The 22,787-nt window shown below is 42.0% G+C and overlaps 1 protein-coding gene across 1 annotated transcript; it reads right to left on the minus strand.

Annotated features, from left to right (window-relative positions):
• Positions 1-274: 274 nt before the first annotated feature.
• LOC117557907 (protein ANTAGONIST OF LIKE HETEROCHROMATIN PROTEIN 1-like) lies at positions 275-2,213 on the minus strand. The gene is made up of 2 exons (XM_034233909.1): positions 1,843-2,213; positions 275-1,190 (listed from the first exon to the last, which is right to left on the minus strand). Exons 1-2 carry the CDS (start codon positions 2,136-2,138, stop codon positions 275-277), a joined length of 1,212 nt encoding a protein of 403 aa, XP_034089800.1. The 5' UTR covers positions 2,139-2,213.
• Positions 2,214-22,787: the final 20,574 nt, after the last annotated feature.

The following is a 22,787-nucleotide window of genomic DNA, read 5'->3' on the forward strand; positions in this document are numbered from 1 at the left end:
AACATACCAGAAGCTTCATGTATGTCGGTATATATAATGTGCTTTCTTCTGTAATTGGTCATGTGAAAACCTATTGAAATGATGAGTGGTTTATCAGTAAAAACAGGGCTGAAGGAAAAAGGTTGTTAGTCATATCATGATATAATAATATCAATTCAAGAAACATGTTTATTAGGAATGTTTGATTTAAAAATGGCTCATTTGGAATATTTGCTCTTTAAAGAAAATGGGTAGCTCTTAAAAGAGCTTTTGGTTTGGAGGAGCCATGGTGACCCTACACCACTTTATGCTGCCATGACACTACACCCTCCTCATTCAAATAGGAGCAGAAGGTCACCCGCAGTTGGATGGATCGGCGTGTGGCGTTGTTTGAGCCCATCATAGGTGCATCGCGCAGGGTTGGAGCTTCATCACTCGACTCTGCGACGACAGGGACGACAGGTGTGCGTGATGACCTTCCTATTGTCTTCCTGCGGAGGAAGTTGTGCAACACACAGGTGGCCTTCACACACAACTCTGTTACCTCCGGGCTGGTGGTGATGACACGCCGGAACATTCTCCACTGAGATGAGAGGATGCCAAACGCACATTCAACCACCAACCTGGCCCGGCTGAGGCGGTAGTTGAACAGCCTCCTTTCACGCGTGAGCTGACGTCCAGGGAACGGACGCAGCAGGTTGTCCAGCAGCGGAAAAGCCTCATCTCCAACAAACACATGGGGAAGAAGGCCGAGCCGCTCTGCTCCTGGGATGACGGTGTCAGGTGGTAGCTGCAGACTGCCATCTCTGAGGCTCTCTCCAAAAGCGGAATTCCGCAGGCTCCCACCGTCACTGCTCCTTCCAAAACCTCCGACATCCACTACCCTGAAGAGGTACTCAGCATCCACGACAGCCAGCAGTACCAAGGAGTGGCTGGACTTGTAGTTGAAGTAGAGGGACCCAGAATTTGCCGGAGCCTGGATCACCACGTGCTTCCCATCAATGGCACCAACGCAATTTGGAAAGTTCCAGCGCTCCTGGAACCCAGCAGCGATGGCTCTCCAGTCCTCCGTCTGTGTTACCGGCATGGTCTCCTCGACCAGCGCGGTCCAGATGGCACCCGCAACCTCCTTGACGATGACAGCCACTGTTGCATGCCCGACCCGATAGCTGAATGCTATGGTCCTGTACGAGTCACCGGTTGCCAGGTACCTGAGAAAAAAGTAAACAAGATTTAAAAAAAAAAGTTATACGCCACGCAGACACACACACCACAGACACACACATCACAGACACACCACAGACACACACACACATCACAGACACACACACCACAAACACACCAACATACCACAGACACACACACCACAGACACACCAACATACCACAGACACACACATCACACAGACACATCACAGACACACCACAGGCACACACATCACAGACACACACACACACACACATCACACACATACACCACAGGCAGACACAAACACCACAGACACACACATCACATACACACACACACCAGACACACACATCACAGACACACACATCACAGACACACACACCACAGACACACCAACATACCACAGACACACACACCACAGACACACACATCACACAGACACACACCACAGACACACACCACAGACACACACACCACAGACACACACATACACCACAGGCAGACACACACAGACCACAAACACACACACACAGGGGAGCAATACTGCGTTTACCTAGCTATCTTAATTAATGTCATTCATCTGAACTTCATCACAGACTTCATTCATCCATTGCATGCATTCTCTCTCTTTATATACAGAGTCATATTAAAGAAGTAGAAATACACAAAACGTACCGTAGGCAGATGGCGAGTCGCTCGGCGGGTCCGATTGACAAACGCATACGGGTGTCTGCCTTTGCAATCAGTGGACCGACTTTTCCGAGCAACTCGTCGAACGCGTCTTTGCTCATCCTGAAGTACTGCTGAAACAGTACACCATCCAGGCGGAGCTCTTGGACAAGAACGTGGTATTCCCCCCGTTGCAGACGTTTTCTGAGTATTGTATGTACCCAACAGCGACGCACTATACGTGGCCTCCTGCGAGACATTGCATAAACCAACGCTACCGTTGCTACAAAACCGGCATCCATTTTGGCAATAGTGTAGAAGAACCGGGCTTTTTTTTGCTTTGTATGCTGGGGGCGGGCGGGAGATTCCTGATTGGTTGTTGGTCGCCTTGGGCGCGAGAAAGCGCCAAGCCTCAGACACGCCCAGCTTCAAGCTTTTTCGACGCCTGTAGTGTAGACGGGCCGTGAGTCAAACCAGTGTAATTTATTTTGTGACAAACGAGGCAATTAATGGCAATGATAACTGTCTAATATGGCTATCTTTTTAGCTAACTTACCAATGTGGCTAACATCTGCAATATATATTTTGTTAATAATTATTTATATTACTGTACTATTACATGTTAATAAAATATTAAAAAAATTATATTTTATAAAATAAAAGAGTTGTTTGAGATGATGCTGAGTTTTATTTAATACGAATTCTTATCATTTATTTTATTTATTGTTCTCATTGTTTAAAAGTGTGTGTTATGGTTATGGTTCTGGTGTGAAATAAAGCACAATAATTACATTTAAGACTGTTTCCCTTTTTTTAAGAAAATAATCGGAATCGCAATTCTTGACTTGGTATCGGTATCGAAACCAAAATGTTGGTATCGTGACAACACTAATAGTATGTTAATTATTTAAAATATAAGATGACTAAAAATGGCAACCGTATTTTCAGTTTTGGCAACCAAAAGCTGATGCCTGGTTGCCAGCCTGGCAACCACTTTTAAAAGTTAGCGTTGAGCCCTGCCACAGCTGCAGCACCTATGGATGACAAGATTGTGGGTGCATTCCAGTGTACAGCCCACTCTCAGCCCTGGCAGGTGTCTATCAATCTCAGCTGCCACTTCTGCGGCGGCTCCCTCATCAACGACCAGTGGATCGTCTCTGCTGCCCACTGCTGGCAAAAGTCGGTGTTGTCAGAATCAGACATCCTTTATTCGTCCCACAGCGGGGAGATGTACAGTGTTAGGGCAAAGGGACTGTGCAGACAAAAGGCAAACATAGGATTAGTAGAGTAACATATTAAATAGAGAGGCGTTAATAAAAGGATATCGAATAAGTAAACATCCATGGAACAAAAACAGATAGCAGGATTAGTGAACGTGTAAAAGTAATGAGGTAGCAGCAGGGGAAAACATTAGTAGTGTAAAAAGTAAACAGTGTATATTGCACATAGCACAATCATCCCTTTAACAGTAGTGAAATAGTCTGAGGTAGTGAGGTGGCGTAAAATAGTAAATATTGCACATAAGTGTTATTGCAGAGCAGTGTGTTAGAGTCCGTATAATTGAGTGACTGTACAGTCTGACCGTTGCAGGAAGTATTTATATTAACATATACACATTTGTTTGTATGTTCTGTGTGTTAAAGAAACTATGCTAATGTTGTTCTGTGTGTCTTCTGGGCTAAAGCCCTTACTCACTGATTGCCATTTTGGGTGACAACCACATCTGGATGAACGAGGGCACGGAGCCGTTCATGTCCGTGGACGCTATCTACTGGCATCAGAGCTACGACTACCTGACCCTGGACTACGACATCCTTCTGATGAAGCTGGCGCACCCCGTCACCGTGAACCAGTACGTGAAGCCTGTCGCTCTGCCCAAAGCCTGCCCTGCAGCCGGGGACATGTGCATGGTGTCCGGATGGGGAAACATCTACACAGATCAAGGTGAGGTGTGCCTGATCGTCCCATTAAAGGTCATCAATATGTCATGGTACAATCATTTTCATTCTTTTGTGATCCTATTGTTTGTCTTTGCTGTGGTTGACATTACTAGAAGAAAAAAAAAAGGGTAAAATATTACACTCATGGCCTTCCATTGATTTAAAACAAACACCTTTAATAAATAATTGAGTATTGCTAAAGTAGTATCTTAACTGCTGTTATCAACAAAAAAATAGTTTAAGTGGACTACCTCACTTGCAACAGACCACCATGCTTAGCTACTGGCGCTAAAGATTATAAAACCTTTATGAAATTAAAAAGGAAGAAAAACAGCTTGATAAAATATTGCACCCATGGCCTTCCATAGATTTAAATCGTAATATAACCAAAATGCTTTAATAAACCATTGAGTATTGATAACAGTAGTTTCTTAACTGCTGTTAATTCATCTACCTCCGATGCAACAGACCACCATAGCTACTGGCGCAAAAACGTATAAAACCTTTAGAGGCTGAGCGTGAGACACAAGGAGAAGCCGAGGGAGAAAGAAAACAACATGCAAGATGTGAGATTTCAAGGCTCAATCAATAAAAAATTTAATATTTTGTGATGCAATATTTTGTGTTTATTATTGTCTATCTGCTCCCAGTGTAGATGTACTGTTTTATGAGTACTGGATTTCAATTCAGGGGTGACATTTCCAACAAAAAACAAATATAAACCACAGTCAAACAAGAACAGCTAATGTCAATAAACAGAAACATTTCACAAAATTGCATTAGCTTGAGGGCAAATGAAGTGGCAACCCTTGGTTTTGAAAAGATAAGCTAACAAAAGTATATTACATGTTCATTATCTCAATTTGTTTTAAAGATTTTCCTAACGAGTTTGTAGTTTCAAAACACATTTTTAATGTACAGCAAGATGTTCCTTTAGTAATCTATGGTCCCATTTACAGTACATAGACAATAAAGGACGTGCATGGCTTCCTCTCCTTAGACCTTAATCCCTTTTACAGTGTTTTATTTAGTTAATTAAGGTGTATTGTAAAATGTCTTGTTTCAGTGTTGGGTTATACTTAGCTTCAGCCTCTCGTGTCATATCTGCTTCCAAAAAAACGACTTGTCAATAGTCCAAATGCCAAACTCAAGACTTATTCTGCAATCCACTGACTTCACAGTGATTATGTCCAATTCTTATCTAAAGTGTATTGTGCTTTTCCTTAAACACACTTTGCCAAACAATCTCTCTATAAGATTTCCATCAAAATAAGACACACAAACTGTAGCTTTTACCAGTTAACCTCTGCATAGATACGGGCTATCTGAGAAGTCTTGTCAACTACAAACATTGACATTAGTTGAAAGACCACTGTTTTGCTCAAAATGAGATTAAGTACCTGATAAGAGTGATTTATGACCGCCATAAACCTTAGTCCCGCCTCCCTTTGATGTGGCACCTGTCACTCTGACATCTCTGACCTTTGACCCTCTTGTGTGAAACACATGCACACTCCCTACTGAGAACCTTTCAGTAAAATGTTTTCAGGAGTGTGTTTGCGAGGTTTAATTTTCAGTTGCATGTGTGTGTTCAGTAGTGAATGTGAGTGTATTTCAGTAGTGTTTGTACAAGGCCAGATGTTTTCAGTAGTGTGTGTGCGAGGTGAGTTTTAATTTAGGCCTACACGGCCCTTCATAGATAACAGTGTCTCCCACACACAAAACACATGCAACACACAAACACAAAAAACACGCAAAAACACACACAAACTGTGACTCTAAATGACAGTTTGTGATTTTAAAGCAGTGAAACTATTTTTTTTATACCATTGTTTTTGCTTAATTCTCTCACCCAGGTACTGAAAGATACACTTATAATAAGTACTTTGTCTGAATAGATGTTCTTTAAGAATGTGACTCTAAATGGTTAGCTTGTGATTTTATCACTTTTTCAGTAAGACAATCCAGTATTTTGTTAACATCAATGATTTGTTGTGTTTACTAAGATACTTTCAGTTACATTTTGATGTATGTAAAACTTTACATCTGTTGTACACTTGTATGTATGCAGGGCCGGCCCTTGGCATAGGCAGTATAGGCGAATGCTAAGGGCGCATCAATCTATGGGGGGTGCCGAAAATTAAAATAAAATTAAAAAAAAGTTAGAAATGAAAAAAAAAAATTATAATTTATTTCATAACAACACAATTTGCCGATTTTGGATCAACAAAGTACATCTTATTATATTATACTAACATAACTACGCCTATATTGCTTACAGCACTCATAAACTATGGCGTATCCATTGATCTCTTAATGTGCACCAGATTGATGCTTTTAACTTCAATATTAAAAAAATATTTTGGTGGTCATGCCACAACCGTGCACGTGCATGCATGCGCGAGTCATAGTGAGTGTCTGCATTTTGGGGGGGGGGGGGCGCCAGCTAAAATCTTGCCTAGGGCAGCAAATTGGTCAGGGCCGGCCCTGTATGTATGTGCGCAAAACCTTAAAACTAGAAAAAATAAGTACTTAGTCTGAATAGATGTTCTTTAGGAATATGATTCTTAAAGCACTTTTTTCAACAGTTTTTCAGTGAAACATTGCCGTTTTTGATAACTTTAGTGATTTGTGGCTGTTTTGTGTTACTAAGATACTTTCAGTTACATTTTGATGTATGTACAACTTTATATATGGTAGAATATGAAGTACTTTGTAAGGAACGGGGTTTCCTTAATGGCAGTTTGTGATTTTTAACACTTTTTCAGTGAAACATTGCAGTTTTCTTTTGATAACTTTACAGATTTCTTGCCATTACTAAGATACTTTCAGTTACACCTTAATGTATGTAAAACTTTACATCTGGTAGAAATATAAAGTACCAGTGTTAGCAGTGGCGTTTTTATATGTACAAAAGTGGTGGGGCACAAAATACTTAGATGTCTATATATAAGCTTCTACAGTGACGTGCAGTGAGGTTCATGAGGCACTGGTACTGACTTTTCAGGTTTACAAATATTATATTTTGACCTAAATAAAAAAAAATCTAAATTATTTTCAAAAGCTTTTTTAGTCTGATGCTTCGATTAATTGTATGCAGACAGTTCAACAAAACGATACGTTGTTACGACCGGCCCGTTGGCCGCAACAGGAAAGTTCAAAAAGAGACGCTCAAAGTTTCCAAAAATCACGGCACTTTATTTGCAACACCAAAAACAGGAGAGGATGGACGATGGGAAAGGATCACGGAGGGAGTCCTTCTGCAGCCGCCTTGGAGAGAGTACTGACGGCCCTGTGACTCCGGGCAGCTGGGCTTAAATAGCACATCGGATCCGGCCAGGTGTCCCTGATCCCGATGATTGGCCTCTTCAGCTCCACCCCATCGCAGGACCTGCAACACACTCACAGGCCCCAGGCTCTGGGGCCGTCACAGCCCCCCCCCCCCATAAAGTCAGGGTCCCCAACAGAACCCTGGCACCCAAATCAACCACCTTACCAAAAACATACTGCCCACAACACAACTTTCAGAGAGAAAACAACACTGACTAGTTCAGCTGATTAGCGTGTTACATGTGTTTTTTTTCCTCTTTTTCTTTTTCGCCATGCCACGGAACCTGGAATGCCCCCCAACCTGGTGTAGAGGAAACTTTTGTGTAGCAACTGCATGGGAGTCACCGACTCAGGAAGGAGACAAGGTAGAGCAGGAGCTTTGATGTCAAAACACTAATGATTTTATTGGAGTTTCGGCCGGAGCATTCACATCACAAATCACAGCAGTCCCGGTGAGACTGCACGGGTGGGTTGCCACGTCAATTCTAAAGAACTCTACCTCAGACCCATGTATTTAACTAGTTCTGAGAGCATCATCAAACTGCTGCATAACAAGATAAAAATCATAACACCTCTATCAGCTGACGTCAACAGGCAGGAACATAGAATCATAACACCTCTATCAGCTGACGTCAACAGGCAGGAACATAGAATCATAACACCTCTATCAGCTGACGCCAACAGGCAGGAACAGGGAGACAGAACACTGAGAGCACAGCAGCCAAGGTTACGAGGTGCGTGTGCTCAGTCAGGACAGTTTGAACTGATAAACTGGGTCAAAGTTATGGGCCTTGGAAAATATTTCCACAACACCTGGTAAAGAGGTTCACCAGCAAAATGCTCCCACTGAGGTATCCAGTTTCCCATTCGAATATTCTCCTGAAGCGAATACCCCGAGCATGATTTCTCACCTCCCCAACAGGCAGAACACTCTCCATCAGACATGTCACCCCATGCTGCAGTGAGGCCTCCTCAATGTCAGCTGAGCTCATGTCCTCCTCCTGCCCACGTTTCATTGCCCGTGTCCAGTGTTGTGCTAGTTACTGAAAACCAGTAACTAGTTACCATTACTAGTTACTTCATTTCAAAAGTAACTCAGTTACTTTACTGATTACTTACACCAAAAAGTAATGCGTTACTGTAAAAAGTAACTTTTTTGTTACTTAAAAAAAGGGCTCCCATTAATGCCCTTATAGCCTTCATTTCAGTACTGTTATTGCATTGGAGAATAATACAATATGTTGATCAAATTGACATGCATTATATGCAATCTGGATTGCATCGATATTAGCTGGCTTTCCATTTTTGTATATTCTTTCTCCAGGTAGTTGGAAAAAGTTTTCCGTCACATATGCCGTGTGCCGCCCGGACATGGTATCATGCTAACTAGCTCCCTGAAAGCGGGTGACTCCACTGTAGCAATAGCCTGCATGTGTTCTACAACATACCGTGCAATGGCTTTATCGACTTTTCCCTGGCTAGCAGTCCCTTGGTTAAAATCCAGCCGCTGTTGCTTACGTAGGTGGAGGTGGAGTGGCGTCGGCTGAGTCTGGGTCTGTGCCGGTCTTAGTTACTAGCTTCGTCCCAGCATGTTGTTTTTTCAGATGTTTTAAGAGATTTGAATTACTGGTTTGGGCAGTAGATAGGATCTTTGACCCGCCAAGACACAACTTACATTTAACTAAAACTTTATTTTCTTTGTGCTCGACAAAAGTGAAATAGTGAGAATATCTCCAGGTGGAGAAACTAGACTTGAGCTCCGCCGCCGCCATGATAGTCTTGTTAGTAAACAACACAAACACGCGCACAGCCCGTCTCCGCATGTGACACAGGAAGTATCTAAGTACATTTACTCAAGTACTGTACTTAAGTACAGTTCTCATCTCTGTTCGCCTGGCTGTTGACTATATAAAAAAACTAACGCACTAACGGAGTAACACACCATGTAGTAACGGTAACTGAGTTACTGAATTTAAAAAGTAATGCGTTAGAGTACTAGTTACTGCCAAAAATAACGGCGTTACAGTAACGCGTTAGTCCCAACACTGCCCGTGTCACAGCGCATGCTGTAAACCTGTCAGGGCACTCAGTTTCGCTCTTGTCTGGCTTAATACTAACCAGGGGCACTGGCACCACGATAGCAGGAGGTGCCCCATCAGCCCACACCCGCGACTACCCGCAATGTCATTACCCAGGATCATCGTGACCCCATTTATGGGTAGAACTGGCTGCACGCCAACCGCTACTTCACCCTGAAACAGTCCCGAAAACAACATCATTTTATGGAGAGGTACTTGAAGAACATTTAATCCCATTCCAATCATCGGAATGAACAACCCCATGTATGTGTCCTCTGAAAACGGCAAGGCAGATGCTAAAATGAACGAATCAAATGATCCGGTGTCGCGTAATATCTTCACCCGCATCTTCTCATCGCTCCCCACCAGAGAAACAAAACCCTCAGTCATGAAAGGCAAATAAGACCGCAGTTCTGAGCTAGACCCCTGTGGTTTCAACTCACCGTCTAAACGCCCAGTCACCTGCTCAGCGACAGGTGCCACGAACATTGCTGGCGTGGGACTACCACTAGTCCCTTCCTGCTCAGCTTTAGCCCTAAATGCATAGCAGTCTTTTCTCCAGTGCCCTCGCTCATGACCAACCTGATCTCAACTCCACCACGACTCCTTAACACCGCATTGCGTGGTGGACTCACGAACTTTGTTACATTTACGTGTCTGCACCACGCAAACAACCCCAATGTAAAGTGAATGAGGCTCTTTTGTCGTGGTGCACACACGCATTTCTACAACGTCCAGCAGTGAGCTTTTATTCTATAACACTTTTTTTAAATCTACTTTATAGCTTGTAGTAACTCACGGGAGGCTTCTTTTATTTTATTTGTATTCATAATAATTTTTATTTTTCGTCAGAATGTATGGTGCATTATTTACGAATTTTTGTTCTCAAAAAACAGTGCATTGTGTGTAATACAACTGTGATTTTTATTAAATTAGTTAGTTTTTAAGGAAGGCCAGAGCTTCAGCTGTGTCCAATAGATTGTTCCCTTTTAGTTAACGTTTTTTTAAAAGAACATTATATTCCGATTTGATCATGTCCCCTTTATTGTATTACGGAGAGCAATGTGAGCATCCATTCCCATTGGATAACGGAGGATTTTACACCCGGAAGTGAGTATTCTCCTTACGGTCGATTGATTTTACAGTGATATCTGCACTACTCATCAACTCAAAAACACCAAATTATCCTTGTTGATTACACAACATTGATTGGTTTAAGTTGTGTACAATGCTTTTGTAATTTTCCCCTTAGATTCGGAGAAACAAATATTTGTTCAGTTTAGGATGGCCGAAGACACTACACTACCCAGAATCCTCAGCTATTGTTCCGCGTTGCCTCAAGCTCTGTGATTGGTTGACCTCCAACTGCATTCCATATGAGATAAAAACGTTTCGTAAAAGATAAATCATACTTTATTCAGCAGTGCTTGCTTTACTCTTTGAAAGTCATCACATGAATGCATTGTAAGAAATGGTTTGGCTGCATTAAATATTACACATCTGTCGTAGTTCTTTATTTATCTACAGAGATCTGGCCTCAAAATAGACCGGAAACTATTCTTTTACCGTTCGGTTTTAATTTCACAATAAAGTTAGTAGTAATAATTTGTTTTGATATTATTGTTTTTTATTAACTACTAGACCGCTGGGTCATGTTAAGACCATCTTTTCTGTGTTGCTGTGGGGTTTTTCCATCGCTTTTGTGTTACAAATATCAAAACAATAACAGAATATATCCGTCGTAAACTAAACTAGAAACAGCAGTATATTTTATTTTGTTAACACTGTAAACTTGACAGCTTTTTAACCCTCCTACTGGTTAAAGCACGTTATTACACGTTTAGAGTCATATTGAAATCTTGAAAAGGGATGTCCAAAATAGCAATTATATACAGTTTTTAATTAACTATTTGTAGAGAATAACGAGTAATGTATATACTTTATAGGGATCTGCAGATAAATATTTAGTCTTCTCAAGCACCAACAATCATTCCATTGCATTTAGCTGACGCTTTTATCCAAAGCGACTTACAATAAGTGCGTTCGACCAACAAAATACAAACTTGAAGAAAACAGAATCATATAAGTACATCAGGTTTCATAGAGCCAACACATTTCAAGTGCTACTCAACTGGCTTTAGATAAGCCAGTCCTCCAATCAAATATCTCTCCTGATTGTTGGCACTTGACAATCACCTTCCTTGAATTTTACTCAGGTGTAACTAAAGTCTGCTTTAAGGGTTGTTTATATTTCACATCATTAATCAGAATCTGTAAAGTAACTAAAATAAATGTAGTGGAGTAAAAATACCAGGTTAACCTTAAAGAAAGCCCTCAGGATTATAAAAGACCCCCATCACCCCAGCCACAAACTGTTCTGTCCGCTGCCGTCTGGCACAACAGCCGCATTCTAGGAGAGGATGTGGCTGTTGTGGAGGACTACAAGTACCTGGGAGTGCACTTATGGGCTGAACTGGAGGATCAACACTGACGCTGTGTACAAGAAGGGGATGAACAGACTCTATTTTCTGAGGAAGCTGAGATCCTCACGTGTGCAGCAAGATGTTGGAGATCTTCTAGTCTGTTGTGGCCAGTGCACTCTTCTTTGCTGCGGTCTGCTGGGGGGGCAGCATCAGAGCCGGTGACACCAGCAGGATCAATAAACTGATCAGGAAAGCTGGGTCTGTCATCGGCATCAAGCTGGACCCCTTTGAAGCTGTGGTGGAGAGGAGGACACTGAACAGGCTGTTGTCCATGATGGATAACCCCCTCTCCACCTGCAGCTGGACAGTCAACGGAGCTCCTTCTCCAACAGACTGCAGCTCCGCTGTCTCAAGGACCGATACAGGAACACATTCCTGCCCACTGCAATAACTCTGTACAATAAATCACCTCTGGCTGGAAGAGAACTCTCTGCTCCATAGTTTCTCTTGTAATACAACCTCGCTGTACATTTTACACATATATAATCTGTTCAATATTTGATATTCCATATTCCATTGTCATATATTTTTGAATATGTATATTTGCATATATAATTTCAACACGTATATTTTCTATTTTCTTTTCTTTCTATTCTTGTTTATTTGTAGTTTTGTTTTATTGTAAAATGCCTTGTCTTTTATGCTGCTGCAACACAAACTATTTCCCAAATTGGGATCAATAAAGTATTATCTTATCTTATCTTATCTTACATCCGGACTAAAACCACCAGACTCAGGGACAGTTTCATCCCACAGGCCATAAGACTATTAAACACCTGAACTTTGAAATAACATCCATAGCATTAATCTGGCTGCTACTCAGAAATGATTTGTCTAATATATCATTTTCCAATCACTTGTATAGACTCTTATTGCACTATTTCACTTTTTACTATTTTTCTTTTTGTATTGACTTGCACTATTTTTTCTGTGTATCTGTTTTATTGTGTTGCACTGTTGGAGGAGCCTGTGACCTAAGGGGGGGGGGGGGGGGGGGGGGGGGGGGGGGGGTGGGGGGGGGTAGGAGACGTTCGATTCCTGTTTTGAATAGTGTGCCGTCGATGGGTTTCATTCCTGTTCAAAATGCTGTTTGTCGCTCAGCGTAAACTTCGGCACTGCCACTCCAACATCCAATCACAGAGCTTGATTTCGGGGTTTGTCAAGCAAAGCACATGGTGTAGTCCCAAACGATAGCTGAGGATTCTGGGTAGTGTAGTGTCTTCGGCCATCCAAAACTGAACACATATTTGTTTCTCCGAATCGAAGGGGAAAATTACAAAACCATTGTACACAATTTAAACCAATCAATGTTGTGTAACTAACAAGGATAATCTGGTGTTTTTGAGTTGATGAGTAGTGCAGATATCACTGTAAAATCAATCGACAGTAAAGAGAATACTTACTTCCGGGTGTAAAATCCTCCATTATCCAATGGGAATGGACGCTCACATTGCTCTCCGTAATACAATAAAGGGGACAGGATCAAATCGGAATATAATGTTCTTTTAAAAAACGTTAACTAAAAGGGACCAATCTATTGGACACAGCTGAAGCTCTGGCCTTCCTTAAAAACTAACTAATTTAATAAAAATCACAGTTGTATTACACACAATGCACTGTTTTTTGAGAACAAAAATTCGTAAGTAATGCACCATAATACATTCTGACGAAAAATAAAAATTATTATGAATACAAATAAAATAAAATAAGCCTCCCGCGAGTTACTACAAGCTATAAAGTAGATTTTAAAAACGTTTTATAGAATAAAAGCTCACTGCAGGACGTTATAGAAATGCGTGTGTGCAGACCCGGCGTCATGGGCGGGCCCCATGGGACCGGGCCCACCCATCCAGGATTTGGGCCCGCCCATCCAGGATTTGGGCCCGCCCATCCAGGATTTGGGCCCGCTGTTTTAATCATGGCTGAATACAACATTTTAATTGTTTTATTATTATGTTCAGTGGCGGCGCCAGGGTATACTGGGGTAGGTTACAGCCATACCAAGAAATGGCTTAGCCCCACCATGAAAAATGATTTTAAAGTAAGCTAAATAAAGTCTGCCAACTCGCGCGGAGTAAATTGCACAGACAGCAGTAAATACCGAAGACTAGAAACGGTTTGAAAACTTTTGTCACGTAGTGATCATCTTCTCAATAGAACATCTTTGATAATGTCTTCTGGCCAATCCGAATCACGATAACGACGTGGTGTTGATGCAGGAAGTCCCGACGGAGAATACTTTTGCTGTAGTAAATCTCTATATACATCGATATAACATTACTTGTTGATAGAAATCAACACATAATAAAATAAGACCCCACGGTTTGATGATTGATAGGTGTGTGGGCTGTCTTTCATTTTGACACACAGAACAATGGGGGCTATCCTCCCTTATCCACAATGTAAAGTAATTCACACAGCCTCTTCCCTCTTCTGTGAGGAGCAGCAGGTTCAGCTTTCAGAACAAAGTAACACAAAACTAAAATGGCATTCATTTTTTTAAATATGTCGTGGAGTAATAGATTTATTTATTTTTCTTCTCAAGAGACCAGAATGTGTATTTTATGTTAGTATTTCAAAAAATCTCCTGGGGGAGAATCCCCCCAGACCCCCCTGCAGGGGTTGGGTTTTCAGCATGTCAACTCTTTCACCTGTGGAGAAATTGCAGGATTGGCTCCAGGTCGCACTTTTTATTTACTACAAGACAAATGTGCCTTTTTATTTCATACGGTTGGATTGAGACAGGGAAATAATCTAAACCTCACACGTGGCGTTTCACTGTCAACGGGAGCGTGTATGTAATTACATTGCAAATACTGACTTGAGCCCCACCATGCACTGCATGGGTTAGTCCTACCATAGATTACCCAACAGAAACACTCAGGAGCCGCCACTGATTATGTTTATTGTTGTTATTTGTAGGGCTTTGTCCTAATATTTATTTTTGTTTTAAACTATGTTGAAAGATTAGTTTAATATAATTTTTTTAATTTTGCTATGAAATTCTGAATGAAAGGCTGCGCGCGAGACTGGTTTTTCGCTGGGTTGAGTCGTGTGGGTTTTTGAGTGAGATGCGGCACAGCAGCCTGTCAGTTTACTCTTGCTAGGTTAGTTTGGCTATTATCATTTATATTTATCTGCAACAATGGATATCAGGAAGTGGTTCACACTTATACACTTGAAAGGAATATGGCAACTCAGCGCCAGATGCAGGCACATTAGAAGACATCAGTTACGTTACCAACGAGCTAGCAAGCCAGCCAGGGACAAGGGAGGCTGGCAATCAATTATATTTTGAAGAGAAATTGACTCTCAAGCCGGCTCTCTCACAAATTGCTCTGTGCGCAAGCAGACCACTGCACACGCTCTCTGCCTCGCTCAATCTCTCTCTCTCTCCCTTTCTCTCCATCGCTCAACCTTACTCCACCCCTCCACCCTGTGTGCGCTCAACTTTGCCTGCATGCTTGCCCAAGTTGGCACAGCGTTACAAATGTGCCACAAAACCAACCAATGGATGTAGCCTATAATAAGACCGTCAACAGCCTTATGGCAACCTAACCCCCCCCCCCCCCCCCCCCCCCCCCCCCCTCCCCCTTGACAAATCTCGAGATTTCCCGGGAAATGTAAGTTTCGGGGTGGGCCCGCCCTGGTAAATCAAATGCCCGCCCAGAGACGTATGTCTGCCGACGGGTCTGATCGACAGTACTCAAGTTTGTTTTGTTTGCTGATGACACTAATATATTTTGTTCTGGGGACAATGTACAGCTGCTATTGGAAGAGATCACAGCTGAAATATTCAAACAAAAGTTATGGCTAAACAGTAATAAGTTATCATTAAACTTGAATAAAACAACATTAATCATATTTGGAAATAGCAATACACTAGCATCCATTAAGATAGATGGGATTTTCATTGAGAGAGTTAAAGAACATAAATTCCTTGGAATCACAATTGATGAGAAACTGAGCTGGAAACCATACATAAAACATATTCATTCCAAAGTCTCAAGAAGTATTGCAATATTAAACAAGGCAAAACAGATTCTTGATCAAAATTCCCTCTACATTCTTTACTGTTCATTGGTGTTACCTTATTTAAGTTATTGTGCAGAGGTTTGGGGCAGTAATTATAAAACTACAACACAATCCCTATTTATTCTACAAAAAAGAGCAATAAGACCTATTAAAAATGTCGGCTATAGGGATCATACAAACCCATTATTCTTAGAGCTAAAATTATTAAAACTGTCAGATCTTGTTGAATTCCAAATTGCACAAATCATGTTCAAGGCAAAAAACGTTCAATTACCTGGGAATATTCAGATATTGTTCAATGAAAGACAAGGGAATTATTATTTACGTGGTTCATTTATATTTACTAATGTTAGGGTGCGCACAACAAAGAGGAGTTTTTGTGTTTTGTGGTGAAGATCTGGAACAATTTGAGTGAGGAGCTAAAGGGGATGTCCAAACATCAAACTATTCAAAAAGAGGTATAAAGACACAATTCTCACAAGGTACAGGGACTGCTAAACCATAACTGTTTATATTCTTGTTTTGTATTCTATTTATGAATTTGTGTTTGTATGAATTTGTGTATGTACATATGTATATATATACATATATAGAGACCATTCTCCTAACTTGCCTGTATATATTATATGAATGATTATATAAATTATTCAAGATTAGAAGTATACATTTATATTGTATGTTAACATATATTAAGATGTAAAAAAAAAAAAGGGAAAAGAGGTCGGATTAAATAAGTGTAAACTTCTTCCGACCCCTTTTCGGACGTGTAATTAGCTAAAGCTTTGTTGTTTATTGATATCAGACAATGATACTACAGATTATTCAATTATTGATTCAATATTTAGTTTTGTTATTGCATTCATTTGTATAGTACTGTATAATGTCTGTATCACCTTTTGTTTCATTTGTATTTTCTTTGGTTTTACACGCTCGAAAAAAATAAATAAACTAAACTAAACTAAATATATGAGCTATCATCCCTCTGTTTTTAGATAAGAATAAAACAAAAACTCTCCAGTATCAAAGACTCATTTCACTCCAGGGTGATAGCAGGACACCCCAACTAGTCACTCAGAGAAAATAAGGACATTCTGATGTAGAGTTTCGGGGTTAGGAATGAAGTGTGTTATATTTGGTGCAAAAGTTTGCATTTGGTAAGTGTTTATGTAGTTTTGAGTGCAGTTCTTCATTTTCAGATTGTCCTTATTTTTCTCTGAGTGACTAGTTGGGGTGTCCTGCTATCACCCTGGAGTAAAATGAGTCTTTGATACTGGAGAGTTTTTGTTTTATTCTTATCTAAATACAGAGGGATGATAGCTCATACAATAGAGACTTCAAATGTCTTTTATTTTGAAACTCTACATCAGAATGTCCTTATTTTTTCTGAGTGATAGATGGGGTGTCCTGCTATCACAAATGTGCTACCTCACTGTTTAACCCATACCATGAATATGTTCCTTAGAACAGCTTTTAAACCCTCTACTGTATATCAAAGCGATATAGCACCATCTGTCTTAAATGGTATTAAATCAAATACATAAATACTTATAAGTGATTGGTGTATGTTTTCACATTATAAACATGAACAGACAAGTGAATAGCAAGTTATTTTATTTAGTTTTCAACATTCTGGCACATGTGTTAAGAGTTTTGATTGGCACCAGAGAGAAGACAGAAAAATAAAAATAAAACAGGGCTGTGAACCAGTGGGAGAAGTGAAGAAAATAAACTGGTATTTTCTTTAGGGATTGGCTGCCAGGACCTCTTCAAACCAGGAGTGGAACTCACACAGTTTGACGTAGACCCCGGGGTAGTTTGGCTCGGCACATCCCTGACCCCATGACACCAGGCCGTGCACCTCTCCGTCACACACCAGAGGGCTACTAGAGTCACCCTCTTGCTGCTGTTGCAGCTGTTGCCGCTGTTGCAGCTGTTGCCGCTGTTGCCGCTGTTGCAGCTGTTGCCGCTGTTGCTGCTGTTGCCGCTGTTGCTGCTGTTGCCGCTGTTGCCGCCGTTGCAGCTGTTGCCGCCGTTGCAGCTGTTGCAGCCGTTGCCGCTGTTGCAGCAAAAATCAATGCAGGTGTTGCAGCTGTTGCAGCTGTTGCCGCTGTTGCAGCTGTTGCCGCTGTTGCAGCTGTTGCAGCTGTTGCAGCTGTAGCCGCTGTTGCAGCTGTAGCCGCTGTTGCTGCAAAAATCAATGCAGGTGTTGCAGGTGTTGCCGCTGTTGCCGCTGTTGCAGCTGTTGCAGCTGTTGCTGCTGTTGCCGCTGTTGCAGGTGTTGCAGCAAAAATCAATGCAGGTGTTGCAGCTGTTGCCGCTGTAGCCGCTGTTGCAGCTGTTGCCGCTGTTGCAGGTGTTGCAGCTGTGGCAGCAAAAATCAATGCAGGTGTTGCAGCTGTTGCCGCTGTTGCCGCTGTTGCCGCTGTTGCCGCTGTTGCCGCTGTTGCCGCTGTTGCAGCTGTTGCCGCTGTTGCAGGTGTTGCAGCTGTTGCAGCAAAAATCAATGCAGGTGTTGCAGCTGTTGCCGCTGTTGCCGCTGTAGCCGCTGTTGCTGCTGTTGCCGCTGTTGCAGGTGTTGCAGCTGTGGCAGCAAAAATCAATGCAGGTGTTGCAGCTGTTGCCGCTGTTGCAGGTGTTGCAGCTGTGGCAGCAAAAATCAATGCAGGTGTTGCAGCTGTTGCCGCAGTTGCCGCTGTTGCCGCTGTTGCAGCTGTTGCCGCTGTTGCAGGTGTTGCAGCTGTTGCAGCAAAAATCAATGCAGGTGTTGCAGCTGTTGCCGCTGTTGCCGCTGTAGCCGCTGTTGCTGCTGTTGCCGCTGTTGCAGGTGTTGCAGCTGTTGCAGCAAAAATCAATGCAGGTGTTGCAGCTGTTGCCGCTGTAGCCGCTGTTGCAGCTGTTGCCGCTGTTGCAGCTGTTGCAGCAAAAATCAATGCAGGTGTTGCAGCTGTTGCCGCTGTAGCCGCTGTTGCCGCTGTTGCCGCTGTTGCAGCAAAAATCAATGCAGGTGTTGCAGCTGTTGCAGCTGTTGCAGCTGTAGCCGCTGTTGCTGCAAAAATCAATGCAGGTGTTGCAGCTGTTGCCGCTGTTGCAGCTGTTGCCGCTGTTGCAGCAAAATTCAATGCAGCTGTTGCAGCTGTTGCCGCTGTAGCCGCTGTTGCAGCTGTTGCAGCAAAATTCAATGCAGCTGTTGCAGGTGTTGCAGCTGTTGCAGCTGTTGCAGCTGGTGCAGCTGTTACAGCTGTTTCACACACACACACACACACACACACACACACACACAAACAGAGAAAGAGATACATTTGTTATCCTCAACCACAACCATTCATATTTTTTATTTAATATCTTACACTAGAGTATGTTTTCTATATACTGTTTACTGTTTGTGTGTGTATCTTTGTGAATGTGTGTATTATAGTGTTAATTGCGTCGACTTAAACTATGACGAAATATGTTCTACAACAACCGTTTTTTCCATGACTAAGACGAGATGATGACCTGACGGCACCGACGTCAGTAAACAATAACTGTAACGAAATCAACATGCAATATCGTTGACGAAAATGTAGTTTACTAAATAAAAACTTTGACAAAATCTCTCTTGACGAAAAAGGAGGAGACGAAATATTATCAAAGATAACATTACATCTGATAGTCAGTTTTTCTCCCTGCAGTTAAATTGCTGGTGCTGCGGCTGGTCAGCAGTTGTGTGTAGTGATGGGAATTCCGTCTCTTTTTAGTGAGCCGGATCATTTGGCTCGGCTCACCACGAAGAGCCGGCTCTTTCAGCTCCCAAACGGCTCTTCATTTGACCACATATACCTTTTATAATTTAATCATATGTAGCCCTGTTTTGACAAATGATTTATATGTGTACACATATATCAATTAAATTATTCAATACATCCTAAGTAAAAATTACATTTTTAATATAAATGATTTTCTGTGGCCAATTATTTTCATTGCATTTACAGATCCCTGTAACTCTGTGATACCACCGCATGAATGCACTGACTTGCTTGTAGAAACCACGCTACACATAGCAGATAGCAACACCTATACAAACTTTAGCTTAGACATTTAAAAAAAGGACAGCTACTGTATCGACATTTTAAAATTGTATTTAAAGAAAAAGCCAGCAGGGATCTATTTCAGTATTAACTAAAAAGTCAGCAACAGCTGACATCAAATCTTTGCTGAGCCTAAAGATAATCATAAATAAATAACATAGTGAAAATAAATATATTGCAATGCTCAAAACAGCAGCATCCAACCGTCTCTAATCCTTGGATATGACATGTCACTGCATCCATCACCCGTAGCGCGGAGATCATCATATCATTCTGTCTAATATTCCCCCCCCCCCTTGTCAGCGCGAGTGAGTGACGAGTTGTGTACAGACCCGACGGGTAATAATGGATTATGACGGAAATGTTACGATCCTGTCAGTCAAAATGACTGACAATGAAAAAGTCTAACGCCACCACTGCTTGGCAGAAAGAAACAAGGCGTTATTTGGGCCCATTTTCGCTACAATGAGAGGGAGAAAAAAAGTGAATGCATTGTTTTATCAGAAGGGAAGCAATGTAGCAATAACACAGCTGGTAAAAACACCACAAACCTGACCAGATAATCTCTGCAAAGCTGCATTCTTAATCATTCAACCTGTCTTTTCATCAAATAAGGATAAGATATAATCTTATTGGGAAATAAGTTTGACTAAAATGACAAATTGTTGGTTTTGGCTAGACTAGTTTGACTGCAATTTTATATATAATCTGATGACTAAAAAAGACTGTAATGTCAACAGTTTTCATTAACAAAAAGTAGAGTAAAATGCTAAGACTTTTAGTCGACTAAATCTTGACTAAAATAGTTACTGTTTTCTTTGACTAAAATAAGACTAAAATGCTCAGAATTTTAGTCGACTAAAACTTGACAAAAATAAAAACAGGATGAAGGTGACTAAATATGACTAAAACTAACAAGGACATTTGATACAGGACTAAGAGTAAGACTAAATAATAAAATAGCTGACAAAATGAACACTATTGTATTACTGTGTATTTACCAGCAGCTCCGATCAGCAGCAGCAGAGCAAGGAGTTTCATGGTGTCAGGTGAATGTTCAGAAGACTCCTGGACACACACCTCGGCTCAAATTTATATCCCAGCAGCCCCACAGTGCTCGTCCCCCTCACCTGACCGCCCCCCCCCCCCCCCCCCCGCCTCCTCCTCTCCCCCCTATTTCTCTTGACCCAATCTGTGTCCTCAAAGTCTTGGCACTCAGTTTTCAAACCAAATGTACTTTCTTATCACACTCCTCGTTTTGTGTTTGCCCACTTCGGCCCAATCGTAGCACAACACCCGTGGTTATGTCATCTGTGCACCTTATTTCAAATGTGGACCAAGGTGTTACGGCTGGAGGGCAAGGTACGCAGGACCCAAATGCAGAAAATAGGTTTGAAAGCAGGAATCCTTTATTTCCAGAACTAGGCCAGGCAAACAAAGTCAAAACTAGGCAAGGCAAAACATAAAGTCACTCAGAACGTAAACCCTTCCAACAACGTTAAGAATCTCACCATCCAAGACAGACAGAAAAAACAGAACTTAAATGCACACAAGACTAATCACATGAACAAGACACAGGTGGGGAGGGAGGAGAAAACGCAGGGGCACAAGGTGAACACTATCGGGTAATCAAGCAGGATGGAATACAGAGACAGGAAGCAACAGACAAGATGGGGAGTGAACACTTTTCAAAATAAAACAGGAAACCAGAGACAGATCTAGACAGGACAAAATCAAACAGCTCCGGAGGACGGGCAGGAAGGCGGCGTAGGGCGCGATGAAGCCCCTCCGGGGTCAGCTGGATCGTCGGAGCAGGAGCTGGTGGGACCCCCGGCGGAGCAGGAACCAGAGCCGACGGGACAGGTGTAGACGGAACCCCCGACGGGACACGCGTAGACGGGACCCCGGACGGAACACGGGCCGGTATCAGCGGTACCCCCAACAGGACAGGTGTTGGCGGGACCCCCAACGGAACAGGACAAGGACTTGGCAGGACCCCCGGCAGAACAGTAGTCGGCGGGACCCCCAACGGGACAGGACATGGTGTTGGCTGGACCCCCCATTGGAACCCCCCAAGTGGACTACCTCACTTGCAGCAGACCACCATGCTTAGCTACTGCCGCTAAAGATTATAAAACCTTTATGAAATAAAAAATGAAGAAAAACAACTTGAAAAAATATTGCACCCATGGCCTTTCATTGCTTTAAATCGTAATATAACCAAAGCCTTTAATAAACCATTGAGTATTGATAACAGTAGTTTCTTAACTGCTGTTAATTCATCTACCTCGGATGCAACAGACCACCATAGCTACTGGCGAAAAAACCTATAAAACCTTTATGAAATAAAACAGGTACCAAGAGGAAAAAAGATAACAGTAAGCAATCCTTTCGCTCAGTTAGGAACCATCCTAAAATGCGAGTGAAGCCAGTATAATGTTGGCAATGCACTTGATGGCTAAACATATTTACAGAAAACATGTAATTTGATAAATCAAGCTGGAAAAGAGTGATGCTATAGCAGCGACATGCAGTCAGGGGAGGCTCACCTGTCATACTCCAATGTAACGGAAAAACAATTGAAGAAAAACTAAATAATAATAATAATAAAATGTCTCCATTGATCTGTGTTGTAAATGTGATTTATGTATGATTCCAATCGCTTCTTATAGTCAAAATCAGCAAATTTGCCGAGCTCCGCTACAACTAGGCTACATGAGAGCGATGAGAAGTGAGGCAGGGACGAGCTCTGCCTCTCGTAAGCCCACAGAAACTGGCTGGAGCGCGGGCACTAATTTAGCGCGGCCACTTATTTTGTGAGCGCGCTCAAGCCAGTTACTGTGTAGTAAGGTGAGGCCCAGATGAGATCTGCCTCACCTCAGAATGCGTCACCACACAGAAACTGGCTGGAAAGCGGGCCCTAAGCGCATGCCTGCACCATCTCACTGTATGTCACCAATGTAATGTTTGTAGATCCCTTTATTACATTTATCCTCGTCATCCATTGTCTCTAAATAA

Source organism: Gymnodraco acuticeps, unplaced genomic scaffold (genome assembly GCF_902827175.1).
Source record: "Gymnodraco acuticeps unplaced genomic scaffold, fGymAcu1.1, whole genome shotgun sequence".
Taxonomy (NCBI): Eukaryota; Metazoa; Chordata; class Actinopteri; order Perciformes; family Bathydraconidae; genus Gymnodraco; species Gymnodraco acuticeps.